General features: G+C 43.2%; 1 protein-coding gene across 1 annotated transcript in view; it reads left to right on the forward strand.

Moving 5' to 3' along the window:
• Nucleotides 1–236: 236 nt before the first annotated feature.
• The window catches only part of AKAP12 (A-kinase anchoring protein 12), a gene marked incomplete at both ends in the record, with an annotated part of 43,910 nt that continues 24,946 nt past the window's right edge, over nucleotides 237–19,200 (forward strand). Inside the window, 2 exons of the mRNA XM_079550329.1 lie at nucleotides 237–317; nucleotides 10,411–10,597. Coding sequence (XP_079406455.1) covers nucleotides 237–317; nucleotides 10,411–10,597 — 268 coding nt within the window. The remainder of the gene's footprint in view (nucleotides 318–10,410; nucleotides 10,598–19,200) is intronic.

The raw sequence follows: 19,200 nt of genomic DNA on the forward strand, positions 1-19,200 counted from the left end.
GGGGCTCTGCTCATGTGATGGAGCAAGCGGGAGACGGGCGGGGGGACCAGGGGCGGAGGTGATTTTCCTCCCTCTCTCTCGCTTTTTTTTTTTTTTTTTTTTTTTTTTCCCTCCCTCCTTTCGCTCCCTAAAGGAGTTCGCAGAGAGCTGCGCTCCTTCATTCCCGGCCGCGCCGCCGCCGCCCCCTGAGTCTCTGCCGCTCCGCTCCACTCCGCTCGGCTGTGCGGGGCAGCGCCATGGGCGCAGGCAGCTCCGCCGAGCCGTCCGCCCCGCCACAGGAGGACGGGGCCGCCGCCGCCCCCCCGGAGCCCGCCAAGGTAAGGCCGGGGCGGTGCGGGGCTGGAGGAGGCGGGCGGCGGCTCCGCAGCGCGGGGAAAGTTTCCTGCGCGCCGGCGGGCACCTGCCGGGGTCGGTGGGATCTTGGGGGCCGGACGGGGGGCGGTTGGGCCGGGACTGCGCCACGGGCAGCGCCGCAGTCATAAAACTCACGGCGGCGGGGGGCGAGGGCGGCGGGGCCGGGTGGGGGCGGCGGCGGTGGCGGCGGTGGTGGCGGCGACGCTTTTGTGTGCGGCTGCGGGGGGAGAGGGCCGCACCCAACCGGGGCAGTGCTGTGCTAGGAGCCCTCCTGACTGCGGTCCTTCGGCCGCTGCTGTGGTACCCAGGGCTCCCGCAGCCTTTCTTCTTGTTTTTCTTTTCTTTCCTTTTCCTTTCTTTTTCTTTTTCTTTTTCTTTTTCTTTTTTTTTTTTTTCTTTTTTTTTTTTTCTCCCCATCTCTCTCGAGGATGCGGCTGGGAGGCGCGTCGGGGGGCTGCAGCAGGGACCCTCCCCTCGCCAAGTTTCCCCTGCTGGACTCCAGCGTCCCCTCCTCTCACATCCCCCCCACTCTCCTCCCAGTCCCGCATCGGGCCCGCCGCAGCCCCCCCGAGCAGAGCCGGGCGGGGTGGAGGCGCGGGGTCGCGGTGCGGGCGGTGGCTGCGGCGCTCCCCGGTGGCACGGAGTCGAAGCGAGCCCCCACGGATTCGGCAGCGGCCCGCAACCAACGGGGGTGGGAGGGATCGGGGTTCGAGCCTGTGTTATTTTAAATAAAGACGTTGAAGAATTGAAAGAAATTCTTTTAAAACGTCTGGTGTTTAAAAATAGATTATGAATGAAGCCATTTATCCTTTTGGAATAGGCGTGTTGAGGGGATTCTGGGACTGAAAGGGAGGTTATGTGCATCTACGTGTTTACATAGCATCGTGTTGGGGTTAGACGTTAGTTGTTAGGGGAGACATAATGCGACGTTATGCCCGGAGTCTGCTGTGCAGCCTGATCCGAGGTTGGATCCTCGGAGCACTCCAAGTTTCTGTGAGCGGGCGTGTGGGTGTGTTGGAGCTTGAGAACGGGTTATGACTTTGTTTCTTTGACCTTGTGGTTCAAATTTAACTTTCAAGTTGAATTTCCCATAGTTCCTGCCTTCCACTAGACCTCCTTGTGCGTGTTTTGACAGATTTGAAAACCACATTGAGAGCGAACTTTAAATTAACTGAGATTTATTTTATTTTCTTTTTAACCAAATAAGCAGTAGGGATTGGTGTTGGTTAACAAAATATTTAGCAGTTGTGTTGAGCTGCTTTAGAATTCAAATGCTGAAATGTAGACAGTGGTGAATTTGGAGGGCGAGCCTTTGGTCGCAGGGATTGTTTTAAAGCAAAGATAACCTGACTTTGAGAAGGGCTGCAATATTCATAGTCGTGTTTATCCATTCATGGGAACTAATGCAAGAAAAAGGAGATGCCACTGATGCTGTTCTCCAAGGCAGACTTGACTGGTTCTAAATACTGTGGTTTATATCTTCTGTTCTTTAGGAAGCGTGTTTTCCAACAGTTTGGTTTTGTCGTTCAAGTTGATTAAAGGTGGGGAAGTTCTCTTGGTGTATCATTGCTGTAAGAAGTTCTGTGATGGTGGTTTTCCTAGAACAGCTGTTTTTTTTTTTTCTTCTCTTACTTTAAATCAAAGTTTTAATGAAGTTCAGTCCTACTTCTTTTTTTTCTTTTTCATATCTCCCTTATTCTGTTCTTACCACAGTGAGATTGTTTCATGCAGATTCATGACACAGTTTTTCATAACTGTTCCTTTCAGCTCTCTGAACGTGAAAATCACCAGATCAGGCGGTGCCCCTGGAGAAATCTATCAAAGAGCTAATGTGTTTGCAAAAAAAAAAGAAAAAACCACTGGTGTCATTCTAAAGGATGGTCTCCCTTCTCATGCTTTTGAAAATTAAAGCACACATCCCAGCTCTTTTTAATGAAAAATTTGAAGAACTGGCCTTTATGTAATCCAATTTGAGAGAGCCTTGGCAAGTAAATTTCAGATACATTGTCTGGGCAACTGTTACAATAGGCAGTATAAAATTTCATGGCAGTTCTGCTTCCTCATCACTTGAAACGCCTCAGAATATTTAATCAGTATTTCATAGTAGTCCTATTTTGCACTAGATGAAAACCTGTTCGCTTTTTCTCTGAGAAAGGCCCAAATTTACAGTCTTTAGGTTGCCTTGTTATCCCCATGTGACTCCTTTGGCTGAACACCAGGTCTCGAGGTGTCCTGGTTACTGCAAGGGGGAGCACGTGGGCCTGTGTTTCACTTCTGCAGCCCTGGAGATGTCAGATGGCGTGTGAAGCATTTGGGCTATTATAGCAGAAAAGATATTTGAGAGCCTTTGGGTGCTGTTTTGCAAGTACTGCAGATTAAACATAGGCTGAAGGAGTTAGGATCCCAGGTGCTAGCCCTAACTTTTCACAAATTGCTGCTGATTTGCACCTAAAGCAGCTCCAGAGTTTCTAATCTAGCATTGCAGTGGGACTTGGAATTGGTGGCTGTTTTCTTGTTGTTGGTGGTTGTGTTTTGTGGTTTTTTTTTTTTTTTTTTTTTTTTTGTTTTGTTTTTTAGTAGATCCTTATTGTGCACAGCTGTGCACAATATTGTGGGAAGACCCTCTGCAGGGAGCAATGACAGGTAGTTGGAGGTATTAACCCGTTCACATGTCTGGACTGAATTCATTGGGTTTGTGCAGCAATGCCTACAGTGTTGCTGAAATAAGTGAGCAGGGCATTGTCCCATGGAAGGTTCATCTGATCTAGGTATTTCCTGTCCCTTTCAGAAGAAATACCACTCTTCACCTAATGTTTTCTTCATGCCCTGCCCATCTTCCCTGCTTTGACCCAAAGTATTTGATGCAATACAGCCCTGTGTCACACTGGTGCTCACCTTTGGTTTCCATAAACCAAGCAAACTCATCAAACCTTCAGGAAACAGTAGGGAGGTTTTTTGCACTGGACAAGTTTCCTGAAGTATTAGTGGATTTGTTTGCCTCATGATGCCCAGTTGAGACCCAGAGCCATGACGGGACAAACACCTGTGGCAGATATCTGGGTGTGTGGGGCAGGAGAGGAATGAAGACCCTTCCCACCAGTGCTGCTGAAACCTGTCTGTTACTCTGTCCTGAGTAGCACGGTGAACCAAAGATTGGCCTGAGAAGGGCTTAAGAAGAGCTAGCTTTGAGGTACCCTTCAGCACAGACCCTGTATTCCCATCTCCTCCCCAGCCTGAGGCTTCCACTGGTGGCTTCTGGCACTTAACAAGCTCCTTCAGCAAACAGGCAGCACAGAAAGTTGCTTGGCTTCTTTGGTACCACCGTTCCCCCAAAATTTTAGCAAAGTGTGCTGGCTGCTGGGGCAAAGGAGGCAGCAGATGATGAGAGCAAGCAAGCGGGACTGAGGTGATGCTGTTCTTGGTTGCAGCCAAGAACATGCATGGTGCCATCATATTTAATGGGTGGGCTTGTTCCCTGTTCATAGCAGGGATGCTCCTCTTGTCTGGCTTCCCATTCCTATGCTGAGAATCCAGAGAGGGAGTGAGGAGATGTGCTGATTTGTTGCCCCTCGGAGCAGTGCCCTCAGGCTCAGTGAGAGGAGTGTAGCTACAGGCTGCATGGTCAGTACTAGGAGAGCTGTGTCATGCTGCTGACGTCTCAGACAGAGCATGTGTGATCCACCGTGTTTTTATCTCATTTAGAAGTCCAGGGTACTGATCTTAATGCAGGTTTCTTTTTGTGGTCCTGCTGGGAAAGCAGAGGGCTGTGTTGAAGCAGCTGACTGCCTCTGCATTGGAAAGGTTTTAAAGGTAGAATCCAGAAAGAAAACCCTGGCAGAGCATCAAGCTGTTCTTGCAGCAAAATAGAAGTTTGGCAAAGATAATGTTCTGCGGGAATTTTGATGGCTTTAAAATCTAGTGTGGTGAATTCCTGGCTTGCTCCCATGCAAGGGCCTCTGCTCAAGAGCAGCGATCATTCAAACTGTTTTCTGGGTAATTCCCATTTCTGAGCAGTAACTTGATTACGCTACCTGCCTTGTAATGAGAGCAAGTGTCTGCTAGACAGTAAATATTTGGAACTGTCTCTTCTAAAGATGTTACCAACTGAGATGTCAGAATGTCTTATTGTCTGCATGCATGACAAATAACAGCTGTGACAGACATACATCTGCTGTTTTAACAACTGTGTGCTGGTGACAGGGCGGGGCTGAGCCAGCCTTGAAAATACAAGCGAGTTGTACATTATTGGTAGTAAAACTTAATCAAGTACCAGAGGAACTTCCTTAAACAGCATCTTTAAAGGCCCTAGTTAAAAAGCAATCGAGTTAGAAGTGTTTGGCCCAGAGGCAAGCTACAGGGAACTCCTGGTAGGACAGGGCTGGCTTCTCTCTTGAGCACTTGCTCAGACCTGGAAGGAAGGTAATGATGTCGTTGTGTGCTGATGTTTGGAGTTCCGCCTGTGGGGTGACTTAGGAGAGAGCACAAAGGTGCTTAATTGAAAAAAAATGCACAATGGAAATTGGTGTCAGGGATCCACTGAAAGTGTGAAATAACCCCTAATCACACAGGAGATAAGAAGGAGGCGGCAGAGGGAGTGTCGGGTGCTTTGAAGGCTGAGGCAATTAGTTTGCGTTTGATGTGATGGAGAAGCTAAAGAGATGCAAAGAGGAGTGACATGGTCTTTGGAAATCATTCTGGTTGGAAATGCAAGCCATGTGTTTAGTTATGGAAGCCTGCTTTGTGCTCTGGCCTTCAACTGTTAGGTTGCTGCCTTAGTTGTATCCTAGGATGGCTATGCAGAAGGAGTTGAGAGGTGTGAGACCTAGTGTTGATTCAGGCTTACAGTATGAACCAGAGTGACAGCCTGAGAGTAGCACTTCCTTTACAAGTCTCAAAAGGATTGCAGAGATGGTTTGGGAATAAAACCATCAGTTTTATTTTAGCCAAGAGGGGAATCACCGATAAGAAGATGTCACAACTAAGCCAGACTGAGAGTTGGAACAGAAGGTGATAATTCTGAGGAGGAAAAGGTAAGGAGAAGACTCTTGACTTCATCTGTGGGAGTTGTAAACAAGCAAACAAAAAAATATACTGAGATTAAGTATGTGCCTTATAGAATAAGGGCCTTCTGTTATCTCCATGTGCAACTTGTAGTGTCCCATGGACTTGCAATCCTTAACAAATGTGAAACAAGACAACCTACTGTGAACAAAGAGCTGGAATGACCTAAATTCAGGGGTAGATTGTTCTGGTTTTGTGTTTGGTCTCTGTTTGTTTTTTGTTTCCCCCCCCCAACCCCCCCCAATACTGTTGTTTGCAGACATTTCAGTGAATCATTGTGTGTAAGGATCTGAATTCCTCAGTTGACCAAACTACTGTAAGCTTTCTCAAAGTTTCAGAATTAAACTTCTGGAAAAATACTAGAGACCTTTATGTTAGTTTGCTCAGTTGTTCAGACAGCTGGATCTGGCTATTTTAGTAATCTAACGTAGAATCTGTGTAGCAGGATTAAAGGAATGAGGCAAAATTAACCCTGGTGTGTTTGGTCCTGGTATGAGGAATCCTTGGAATGATTTGGGTCTGGTATAAGGAATGCTGGGAATGATGATTCCTGGTGGGGGAAGAGGCTGTGTAGTGCTAGACCATTCATGCTAGTGAACAAATGAGTGAAGCATGCTCTAACATGAAATAAGCAATCGGTGATCTTCTGTTAATCCACACCTCATGTGGTTCTTTACGTTATCTTTATAGATGGTGTATACATTTAATGCTGGGCCCAACCATTAGACTTCCATATCTAAAGAATGGAGCAGAAACCAATGTAGGTGAGATTGAGATTGATGTGGTCAACAAGCTGTGTTCGTTTTAGTCTGACTAGCTGTGCATCAGTGCCTGGCTTCTGTCTTTGCTGAGGGTATGAGGGAAGTCTTCAGAAATTATTTGCATGATTTATAGAAGCAGCATGACAGAAGCAAAAGTGTTCCATCACTGATGGCTCTTTGTTTTTTGAGAGTGATCAAACAGAAGGACCAGTGAACTGGATAACCATGTCTTTTCAGTTTCTGCTGCATTTATGCGACAGCACATTCATAAGCTAATTCATAATCCAGGGAGAGCTATGAATGGGTGCCATGGAAACCTGATAAATACTAATAAATGTACCAACAGTAATGTCTCTACTTGTAGGTAAATAAAGTGTAGAACAATCAGATACTCAAAACTTTCATCTTCAAGGTTTTTTTCACCCTTCTCTCTAAACTTTGACTGTATATTCAACTAGGCTTTATCGCTATTCTCAGTGGAATTAAGAACACAGCTAGTAAATTGGAGATAATTGGTCTAAACTGTGCTTCAGATCCTTGCAGAGAAATGAAGCAGTTAATGTGAGTGAAAATTGAAATTAGTTTCTTTCAAGAACTAATGCAGTGGGACAGACTGCACTGACCCTCATGAAGAGCGTGAGCAACTTTTCTCAGAACAGAAACTTTAAAAAAAAAAAAAAAAAAAACTAACTGCTGTCGTCTCCATTTGCATTATGAGCCCTCCTTGCTCCAAAAGGTACATATTTTCTTCTCCTTTGTACGCATTTTAATTTGTGAAAAAAATATTGTTTTATCAGTTTTGGTATTTTACTTTGTGTAAGTAAAGAGACTACTTGATTTGGAAATCTAAATTTGCCCTCCAGTGGCCAAGAATCATATCATAATCTTTTCCTAGAGGCTGGGCTAAAGTGGTCACTGCACCCTGGAAGGGCAGGGTTGTGCTGTGAATCTGGTCAAATTTGTGATTACTGAGTTTTTCATATATTTATGTCTGACCACATTTTGAAATATATGTCTTCTTTCAAAACCGAATTGATGTACAGAGAGGAAAAAAAGTTATAATTCTATGAGCTGATAGAAAAAACTGCTTTCTGGTCTTAGCAGTTAGTATTATTTAGAATGAAATGTAAGAATTTTGCTGTTCTTCATACAAGAAAGTATCATCACATTTGGTAGATGTAAAGTGTTATTTACTAGATCCAGTGGCTTATCATTTCAAACATACATGATCAAAATTCATATGTAGTCACTATTTTCCTAAACTCATTGCAACTGTAGAATAAATAAAGGACTGGGGGATTAACTGTGACAATAGCTTGTGATTTCACTGTTGGTTTGGTTTAAGAAGGAGAGAAGTTGTACTGTGTTGAGGTACCTAACCCCTATATACCTCATCTTCTTCTGGAGTCCACAGAGCCATATTGGCTACTTATTTGAATTCTACAATTTGTGTCCTGGCAGCCAGAAGGGCCAGCTGTACTCTGGGAGGGTGTGCATCAGGCCCAGCACTGCCACAGCCAAGGGGAGGGGTTGTCTCCTGAGACTCTGTGCTGTGTGGTCTCACCTGCTACTGGGTGCAGGTATGATCATCACAACATAAAGACAGAAAACTGTACAGAGCATCCGGAGGAAGGCTAAAAAGATGATGAAGGGTCTGGAGGGCAAGGTTTGTGAGGTGCAGCAGAGGTCCCTGAGTTGGGTCAGCCCAGAGCAGAGGAGCTGACAGGAGCCCTGATGGTGGCTGCAGCTCTCTGTGAGGGGAGCTGAGCTCTGCTGTCTGTGTCAGTGACAGGGAACTGCATGGAGCTGTGTCGGGGAGGGGCAGCTGGGGATTAGGAAAAGGATCTGCACCAGAAGCTGGTTGGCATGGAACAGGCTGCCCAGGGCAGTGGGCACGGCCCCACGTGCTGGAGTTCAAAGAGTGTTTGGGCAACAATCTCAGACACAGGATTTGATTTTTGGGTGGTGCTGTTTGGAGCCAGGGGTAGGACTCAATGATTCTTGTGGGTCCCTTCCAATTCAGGGCATTCTATAATTCTGCAAATATGTCTAGCTTTAGATGGCTTATTGGAAATGTGAAAAGAAAGGCAAAGGCATTTTTTGACAAGGTGAGGAATGCTAAAATACTCAGAGCTGTTGCTTTTCTTGTGAATTCTAAGAGTTGTTGGTGCTAAGTCTGAGCGTGTCTCCTTGAGATATCCATCCATGGATTTATCTGCAGTTAGCTAAGTGCCTAACTAGTAAAGTTAAAGTTGTTCTGGTGTTTGCAGGAGTAAAAGTCTAAAAAAGAACAAATGACTGCAATGTAGTATGTATATTTAAAAACAAAAAACAAAACAAAAACCAACAGTCTTTAAAATTTCTAATGAGGAGTCTCAAGTTAATTTAAAAGTTAGTCTGTTATTTTCTGTGTCTCTTTGTCTGTAGTTTTTAATTGGTTGTTACCCATTCAATTAATGCTGTTTGCAATTGCGAAAGATCGACTCAGAGTTTACATCCTTTTGTTCAGTGCCATGGCATTTTTATTCCTTCTGAGTTCCTGTGTTTTAGATTTATGAAAAGGATGATGTGAGAAGTGGGAGTGCAATCCGAGTGTTGAGCCATTCCGTATTTCTTCTATTTAATATCTGGTCTCAGCATGTGAAAACTCTGAAGCCAAATTATTCCATCTGTGGTATTGGCAGTGATGCAGAATGGTGTCCTTTTTCCTGAGGTGGATTATGTGGCTGTGAAAGGCAGCTTTGAGGAGTGCAGCAACACCAGGTGGAAACAATTTGGCTTAATTAAGGGCTTCTGAACTGGAGATTGGGAAGCCTAATGCATGTTCCTTGCCTGTGTGGCACTTTGCTCGTATCTAGCCTGGCACGTGAAAAGGAAGCTGAAAGATAAGAGGGAAGCCCTTTTCCTGGCACATTGTGTGTTGATTTGGAATTTCACTGCAGCAAGCCAATTGTTACTAAAAATAAGTAAATAGCTCTGCCCATTCAGAACCTTTTTAAAGTGCCGTTTTGGAAGATGCTCATCAAGAGCATGTCGTCTTTCTGATCCCAGGTTGGTGCTTTGTGTGTTTGGATGTTGCATTACATTGGAAGATGGGGTGCGTCTGTGATTCCTTCACTTAATTAACAAGTCTTCAATGCCAGTATTTTGGGAATACAGCAGGGTAATAAGAAAATGATATGTAATTAAGGTTTGCTTTTCCATCAGAGGAACTTTAGACTTGCACTTCAGGAGCAGAGGTTTGAGATGTGTCTAATTAGTTGAAACAGCTTCTGTTGGAGGGGAATATGATCAGCTGGATATCTAGTTAATTAAACAAACAAAAGGTAAAGAAGGGTGTGTAGAGGGAGTTGTTTTTGTTTCCTTTTAAGTGATCATAACACAATTTAATTGTTTAGGTATGTTTTTATTTTAAAAATCTCTTCCTTTGTTACATGACAAGCCTGTAGACATCCTGGAGGTGATTAAAATGTATCAAATATAGAAACTGAAGGAGAGGTTTTTTCAAAATGACAAATTTAGGAAAAAAGCTTCAAATATTATAGTGCGGAGTCCTGAAATATTGTAGACTTGTTTTCTCTGTTAAGGATGAGCTCTACCTAGTAACTGAGGCTCTGAAACTCTAGTTATAATCCTAGTTTCACTGAATTTCCACATGGGATTTATATGGATACTTTCTGTCTTGAATAGTTTTTTTTTTTTTCTGTAACTATACTGCTTATGACCATGAGATAAGTACATGAGCAGAGGAGCAATACCAAAGGCTGAAATGTAGGCAGAATTCTTGTATATATCAGAGCAATTGTGCCAAACAACTTGAAGAATGGAAATTATCTTTCCATTAGCTAGATTCGTGTTATCCCAACGCTTTCCTCCATGCTAAAGATACACTAGAAATGTATTTTTACACAAGGTTATAGGGCTGTCTGTAAGACCTGCCTCTTCCTCATACTTCATGCAGGAGAGGAGTACAATAAATAATCCCAGATTATGGTCTGTCTCTTATTTTTCTCACAGTAATGCTTTGATTTATTGAAGTTAATAATCTTAAAAAAGAAGCGATGCTACACAGAAGCATAGAAGTATTCTTCTAAATGCGTGCATGCATATACCCAAAATGAGAAAGGAAGAACAATGCTTTGTACAAAAAAAGCTAACCTGATACCAATGATACTTTTTCTTTCTTCTTCTTTCTCCTCTGCTACCATTATTCATCTGATTTGTGATTGTCCAGGCCTTAGATGCAAGTTCACCTGTACCTGATATTAATGAAGACAACTTGGAGCTTGAAGTCCCACCACAGGAGCCTCAGCAACCAGGAGATGTTACGGCACCTCAGGAGCTGTCTGGGCAGCAGCCAGAGGTGACTTCACCACTCCAAGAGCCCCCTGAACAGCATGTGGAAGCCCTCACAACAAGCAGTAAGTAAATACCTGTGTTTAATGATCTAATCTTAGAGGCTGGATGCTAAACAGAGTGAGAAGTTGACATGAGGCTCAGCTGGCCTCAACTAATGAATAGGTAGTTGCTCAGGTGGTCCCTGGGTTACTCAAGTGCTTCTAGAGTGTTATTTTATGGGGATGCATTTCTTTATGTCAGAGTTCAGGTACCAAACAAGTTAGGGCTGAGGCTGTCAGCAGAACAGGATGCCATCCTTTCTGCCTTTGGGGTGTTTCCTTTCCCATAGTGCTGGCCTGAAGTACCTCTGCTTGCTATCACTGTCTTGAGCATTTGCCTGAAGTAACAGCTCAGTTTCCACTTCTTGTGTTAGCGTTTCATGGTGTGTAGACCTATCTCTTCTTTCTCCGTTCTTTTTTTAATTATATTTTAATATATTCATTCATGATATTGATGTTAATAATGGACTGATTGAGGTGGGAAGGATCTCGGGAGGCCCTCTACTCCAGGCTTTGCTCAGGCAGGGCTGCTGGGATCAGGCTGCCCAGAACAATATCCAGCTGGCTTTTGAAAAACTATTTTGAACTCGCAAGAAGTGACAGCCAGCTGATCCATTGGTTTTCTTTTGATTAAAGCTCTCTTTCATACAAATTTTAATCAGCTTTGTATTTTGATCTCCCAAATGTGTGTTACTGGGGGGGGACGACCCCTGTGTGCTCTCTCCTGGGAATCTCTCCTGCCCTGCCACTGTGCTGCTTGTTCCTCTGTTCCTGCCCTCGCCAGACTTTTGTTCCTGTTCCTTCCAGCACTGGGAGGCATCAGCTTCCAGGACCCAGCTGTGGGCTGACCTTCTCAGCAAGGCGGTGGGAAGGGGGGGGTGAGATCTGGTCAGAGCAGACAATGAATGCTGTGGAATGAGGGAGCAGGGGAGGGATGGGGGGGGAAAGGAGGAGGGACCACATTTTTCAGTGTCAGCCTCTGGAATGGCTTCTGGCAGTTGGTAGAGTCTTTGGGCACTGTAACACTGGGATGCAATGTATTTTCTCTTTCACTCGTGTTAAGCACTGTTCCCTTTTAAAATATCCTGTAGTGGATAGGGATGAGAAAAGATACTCAAAGTTGTTAAGGAGTAGAAATTACCCAATAATTTGAAATAGTCTGTAGATTTCATGTTATTCAAGTTCTAGATGAAGTTATGGAATAATTCTGGATCAAGTAATAGAAAAGGACTTTAAAAAGGCATGAATTTCAAGTTAATAGTCAAAGTAATTTTTATTGATTTGATTATGAGTTGTAGCTTTAGTTGTACAGACATTGTGTTCTTAAGATGTGTAATAAAGAAGAGCTGAGATGCAGGTGATTATAGGTGATGAATGATGCTTTATGGACACAGCGTTGGGAATGTTTACTCAAGTAGATAGCCCAAAAAGGCTTTACTTTCTTTAATATCATCTCTCATGTGGTTGCATGATGACTGTTGAATGGAATCGCACCTAAGCGGTAGCAAGATTTGTATGAAAGCATAAATTCCATGGATTTGCTCTCAGTTTTAAACTTGCAATTAAAAAAAAAAAAAGCCCTTATGGAGGGGATGCAGCACATATTTTCGGCTATCAGTAGTTGGTGACAACAGCATCCATAGAGAGGAGAAATTGTTAAAGCACTGACAAATCTGGTTCTTCAAGTGAATGCTACATTCAGATATCCATCTCTCTGTATCCATCCTGCAGTGTCTGGTCCACATGTCCTTAAGCAGATGACTAAAGGTGGGGGGGAAGTATCTTTTACACGCTTCATTCAGAGAAATCTCTGTTTCCAGTGAGAGAGATAAATCACTGAATTCTACATTTCTTTGTTTCGCTTTGCTTGTTAACTCTTTAAAAACAGAAATAAAGCATTGTGGCAACGGGGTTAATTGCTTATGGTGAAGGAATTGAGAAAATACATATGCATAGTGGGCATGCTCCCCATCTCACTTGGGTCATTATTTGAGTCTCACATTTGGCAGATTGTTGCAGAGAGCCAAAACTCATCACCAATGTTGCTGTTGTGTGAAGCTAACTGGGGAGTGCTGGTGGACACAGGCACAGGGCTGTGCGTGGCTGGTCCAGCACCTGGGCAGCAGCTGAGCTTTGGAGGTACCTAATGCGATCTGTAGGATTATTGTAACTGTAACATGGGGGTTTGGCCTGGATACTGTGTAGCTGCTTCGGAAAGGTGTTTCAGAAGTTGGAACTGAAGCAGTCTGTTGTTCAAAAACTGGTTATTTCTTAGTGTGAAGGGGAGGGGGGTGGGAGGGGAAGAGAAGTGTTTGGAGTGAGCATAATTACTCTAATTGCCAGCAGTGAAGTGATGGAAAGAGAATAGTTAAACTGCACTTCTGCAGCCTCCAAACACTTCCAGAGCTTCACATGAGGTCTGGTAGCCAGCAATTGGTGCTGGCGCAGGCGAGGGGAGGGATCCCGCTCCTTGTTGGCGTACCGTGAGAGCCCAGCCCACTCCCGAGTCGCTTTTTGCTCCCTCGGTTGTGCAGTGAACAGCTGAGGAGGGAATGGTCCTCCACCGCGGGCAGCTGCCGACGGGGAGAGGCAGTGGGAGCACGGCTTTGGTCCGCCCCGCTCGCCGCGTCTGTTGAGGCAGGAGGCTGCTCCAGACCCACGAATATCAGGAACTGCATACTGTGAGAAGGAAGTTTCTTATTATTACTGTAATTTAAAAATGCTGGGGACCATAACTATCACGGGTAAGGCAGCGTGGCGTTACTAAAACGTAAGCACTGTCTTTTTTTATTTGGTTCTTTTTTCTTAATTTTTTTTTTTTTTTTTTTTTTTTTTTTTTTTTTTTCTCTCTCTCTCTCTGCCGTGCCTGGCTTTGCTGTGTGACTCTGTGCTGCAGTGGGTTTATAGCTTGCTGGGGTGGGGCGCGCTGGGTTGTGCATGCTGGAGCGCTCCTCGGGCTCTCACAAGTATTGTGTGTCCAGTGATGGGTTTCCTGGCCGTGGGGTAGGAGGTAACAACTCTGCCGTAAGTATTTGATCCAAATGGGAACCATTTCACAGCAAAAGCTGGTGAAGTTTTAAAAGTTCTTGTTACTTCAATTGCATGTTTGAAGTGGCATCTCTGATGCAAGGCTGAAGATACTTAATGGTGCTTACAATTCTTTTCTGTGGTATCAGAATATGACATGGGGTCTGAAACTGAGCAACAATAACAAAAAAGACAGTGACAGTTTTACCTTCATTTCTTGGTTAAGATAAAATTTTGCTGCACCAGGCTGCGTCTCGCAAGGTAAACCCAGTGCAATATGAGGATGTGTGGAAGTGAGCATCTTTTATCCATTGTCAAATCATTTGCATGAGAGAAATTGAAATTTTACTCTAACAGCTTATAACGAAGCAAAATCTAGAGGACAGTAGCACTGTGGCATAGGAATGGGTGTGCGTGGTGTATGTGTCAGAAGGATCTCAGCCTGGGATATCAGAGCTTGATGCTATACGCATAGGGCTCTGTACAGCTTAAGAAAACACGGTGTGAGCTCAAGTGTGAGCTCAAGCTCTCACAAGTGTGAGATCTCCCACCACAAACCAGCTGGGCTTTCTGAAAAGGTTACTCTACTTGAAGGAGTGATAAATTACGGGGGGCGGAATTCTTATGCTGCTTCTTTTTCACAAACTTTTGTCTTTTATCTGGAAACAATGCAGCACTACGACATTTAATTTAAAAAAAAAAAAAAAAAGTTTAGTCGCTTAGTAAAGGTAATCTGTTTGCATCAGCACTTCCCTCATAGTGATGTCTTTAGAAATCTGCTCTTTACTGCACTGTGTGAATATTTGTTTGTTTGCTTTTATTTTGTTTGCTGGCACTGGCGAACTGCTTCAAACAAATGGTGGGGGCTGTTCATGCAGAGCACTCTGCTGTTACAATACCTCCTGACAACAAAGCCTGCAGAAGTCCAGCGCTGTTTGGAGGACCCTGGGGAGGACTGTACGTGATTTGAATCAGTTAGTAGGGGAGGAGGTATCCCACTGCTGTTTACAATGAGGTTTTCATTAAACTTGATGTTTAATGAGCTTATCACATGCTGAGTCTTTTTCCTCGAGGGTTCTCTATTTTTTTATTTCCCCTTATTGTTAGTATTTAAAGGTTAAACTGTTTTTCTAAAGCAATGTCTTTATAGGGTTGCACAGTTTAATCGTCTGAGGTTTTCTTTCTTTAATAATTCTTACAGAAACTTGAATTTTCACTGTATCACCAGTGCTTGTGTAGTGCATTTCGTAAGATCTGCATCCAGCTCATTGTACACATTATTGTTCTTTGAAGGGACAGAGTGCATTTCCTTGTTGGTATGCAGGAGCATATTAAGCTATCATTTGTCTAACTAGTGTAGCTACAACAGTATCTCCTTTGTTTGTGTGTGATGGTAATTATCCTTTATGCAGATGCTTTGAACAACAACAATAACTTTTTTTTAAGAAACCACCTTCCGATCTGTTTCTCATTGTGCATTTTTGTTAGGGGTTCTCAAAAACATTGCAGTGAGCTCTAAGCTGTGCTGCTTATCCTTTTCTTGCCCCTAACAGAGCAGATACTTTTCTCAAATACCGTGGTGCATCTGTCTTGGGTTTAATGAATACATTCTATTTTAAAAAGCAAAACAAAGTTGGAGAACATGAGATGTGGACGGTATGGACAACCATGAAATCTCATAAATATTTGCAGCATGCTGGTTTGGTTCACAGGCAGAACAGCTGGACTGGTTGGAGAGCAGTTTATTGTTGTGAGTGCATTTAATGAAAAAGCTTTAAATACGGTAACTGTATATTCAAGCCACACTCAGTGACCTTCCTGTTAAAAAAAAAAAAGAAAACAATTTCAGAGGATCTACTCTGCTGTCTTTTTTTTTTTTTTTTTTTTTTTTTTTAAACATTGAAATATTTCTTCTTTCATTTCAAAGTCTCGAATGAATGAAGCATACGATGTCCCATCCTGGAATCTGGGAAGTTATTCTCTGGATTGGAGCAGACAAGTACAGCTAAAGCATAAACTTTTAGAAATAAATGGGTTGCAAAAAAACATTATACAGCATCACAGCGGAAATGCTTTCCTTTAAAGTTTATTTCATATGAGGTTACATGCAGTGTCCCTTTCTGGGGGTGTTGGTTTTGCTTTCTTAAGGAGTCTTTAGCCATGAAAAATTACAACTATTTTTCAACTTTTTCCTTTTTTTTCTTTTTTCCCCTCTATGTGAGATCTTACGACTTAACTCTTCAGTTGCCTCTCAAGTACCAGAGAACTAAAGGCTGAACTGAACGGGGCTCTTTGTTAATGCTTTGGTAGAAGAGATTGAATAGAAAGTGCGTGTATACACTCTGAAATTTGTTGTGCAAAAATCTTTAAGTCCTCCCATAGTATTTAATTATTCTGAAGGAAACCTTTCCCCACAGTTAATGCTGAGAGTCAGTCAGTCTGTAGAAATAATGGAGGGAATAGAATGGGAAGGGAAAAAGTCTGCTTTTCGTGAAGTGAGAATGTATATGTTGAAGTAGAAGTAGAAATATTGTGAATAGTAGGTAAAGGAAGCAAGAATTTGAAATAAATTGTCAAAAAGCAGTACCACCACAGATGAACCAAGACAACGAAGCCCCCAGCTTTGTTGGAAAGGCAACACCTGGACATATTTTTGCTTCATGATGTTATTGCAGAGTGGGGGGGGAGGGGGGGGGTTGTTTCATTTTACTAAACCTGACCTCCTGAAATCTGAAGTCAAAGGAATCATGAGTTGGGGAATGGTGTCCAATTCCTGCGCTCTGCAATGAAAGCCCAAAAGCACAGCTTATTTATTTTCACTGCTTAAGTATTCAGTTTTCCTAATAATTCCCAGTAGGTGCTTTGTTCTAAGTGAATCTATTTAGGGCAGGTTTTCCGCAGATCTCACTTAAAACTGCATTTTGTTTGGTTTGCTTTATTTTCAACTGATTCTCCATTTGGATTGGCTGTTAGCTTTGCTTGGCTTGGCCTTCAAATGTTTCTGCTAATAATAATTTTGTAATTAGGGAAAAATGCATGTATTGAATGAAAGCTTGGTATTAAGCTCAGTTCAAATTCTTAAATTGTGTTCTCCTGCATCCCCCCATCATGTGAGTTCTAGAGCTGTAGGTTTTCTGTGCGAGTCATATTTGTGGCAAATCTCAGTACAGTGGTGGAAAATGATTCTGAAATCATCCTTCAGCTTCAGTTTTCATTCAGGTTCAAGCAGGCCCACCAAGAGTGTTGTGTGTGCGACTATGAGTAGGATCTGGCCTGAATAGTTAGACACTGCATAAATGAAAACAAAACAGCAACAACAAAAGTCCTCTGGAGTCTTTCAGTGGTCAGTCGGGTTGGAAACACAGGGCGCAGGGTGTGTGTGACATCCATCTGATAGACTTAGAATGCAGGGAATTCATGGAAAAAATCCAGCACAGCGCTTCAAATCCTTAGGGGGAAAAGTCAACCAGCTCCAGATGTTGACGTGGTTGACTGCGAGCGCTCCAAGTGCTGTGGGTTTAACTCTTACAGTCGATGCTTTTTTTCCTGCTGGCAGCTACCAGCATCGGGGTATTCTTGCTTCTGGAGACAGGAGATGATGGGATTGACTAAGTCCAACTGCTGTGGTGGTTCTCTTCCTGTTGAAGGAGAAGTGTTGTTCATTAATTTAATTTTTAATAGAGTGAAGTAAGAATTGGTTTGACAATATTACTTTTTCAGCATCTTATCAATATAGTAATGATAAAATGCAAATATATTCTTACCGTGGACTAAGCTACCTAAAGTTTAAAAAAAAAAAAATCAAGCTCTTCTCATTAGCCAAGAAATGTCCTGTTTCTTTCAGGAGGAAGGAGACCACCTGCAGTGGTTAAAACACAATCAGCACTTTGATTCCATCTTAAAATGTTTGAGAGTTTCACTGTTGCGTAAGCAGTTAAAATGGAATTTCGGCTTTAGTCCTTAGCCACAGTGAGTTTAAACAGTGAAGTGGATCAATGTTGTGCTGTGACCTATGACTTTTATCCGTGCCTCTGGCTGTAGCTCTTTTCCCTGGCTTTTTTTGAATGAGCCCATAGCTGGTGGAGTGCAGCCCTACCCCCAGGACAGGCCAAGAGAAACACCATTCAGGAGTGTTTCGTGTTTTGTTGAGGCACTCTTGTGCTCCCAAAGGATGCTTTCAAATCCTATGAATTTACTCACAAAGCGCTGGCTGCCTTGCCGAAGTACCTGTGGCGGTGACTGCTGCAGTGCTCTTAACAGCACCTTGTGCAGATAACCTGCAAAGCCTTTGCAGCGGAGCTGCTTGTTTGCTTTGCATTCAGAAGTGCGCTAGCAACATTTGGGCACTGAGAATGTCATTAATAAAAAACGTCACTAAGGAATCCAGCTGCTAAACAGCAAGATCAGCATGCATAGTTGGCTTCTCAGCCATTTGAATGTTATCTTGTAGAGTCATGGCATGGTTTGTGAGTGGTGCTTGTCTTGTCCTGAAGCCAGGACAGTCTCTGATGGCATGGGGTGGTTGTCCTGCTGCATCGCCCTGACCAGTGCTGGGGAAAAGCACCTGGAGCATCTTGGTGCGGTGATTTATGTAGGAAGGAGCAGAGGAAAGCAGCAAAGCAGAGCTGGGAACAAGGGCAAATAGTCACCCTGAGGCTGGCAGCTGAGCTCTGTGGTGCTGAGGGGAGAAATGCCTACCTTGTGTGAAGGAGTGATGCTTGAGTAAAATAGGGAGCAGAGCTGCAGCTTTTCTGACTGGCATTAAAAATGTGTTCTGTCACTCTTGTAAAGTTGTTTTTATCTTTTGCAGTTTCCTTAATAAAGTATTGCAAGGCAGTGTGTTTTCTGGCCTTGCAAGGGAGGTCTCAGTGCTGTCAACCTGCTTTAACAGTTCCTAAAAGCTTATGCCCACGCCTCTGAACTTCTGTGTTATCTTTGTTTTCTGGTTCCATTTGCAGTCTTACTATATACCAATTGGATCTATAGATTTTGTAATAGTTTTTCAGCTTGTTTCACCTGCACTTTTTTTTTTTTTTACAGTTAGCAAGTCTATGTATTGGTGTGTTATGAATGCATCAGTTTACAAATAGAATGAGCAAAAATTCCCTGAATGCTTATTGTGAGTATGAAGAGATGCCTTTAGCAACTAGTCTTAGGCCTTATCTCTCACTTCATAAATAAATACATCATTCATTTGTATTCTCCATCATTCTTCAATTATAGTAAACCTGTTTACCCAAAACTCTAAATTCCTGGAAACAAGTGTAAGAAAAGTGGGGGAAAAAGAAACATAGAGTCAACTGCAACTATAAACTGTAAAAACAAACAAACAAACAAAAAAAACCCTTAAGTTTATAGTTGCAGTTGACTTTTTTTTTTTTTTTTTTTTTTTTTTTTTTCCCCTTTCTCTCCAAAATGATAAGCATGCTTTCCCAAGGGCTGCATACAGGAAGATAGGAGGGCCCTCAAAAAGCTGTATCCACCTGCTCAGCACTTGCCCACAGGGATCCACAGTGCCTTTTCTCCTCTCTTCTACTCGCACTGTCTTTCTGCTTCTGCTCTTTCCCTCACAAAGCCAACATCCCCAGCTGGCTCAGAGC

Source organism: Tetrao urogallus, assembly GCF_951394365.1.
Source record: "Tetrao urogallus genome assembly, chromosome: 2".
NCBI lineage: Eukaryota > Metazoa > Chordata > Aves > Galliformes > Phasianidae > Tetrao > Tetrao urogallus.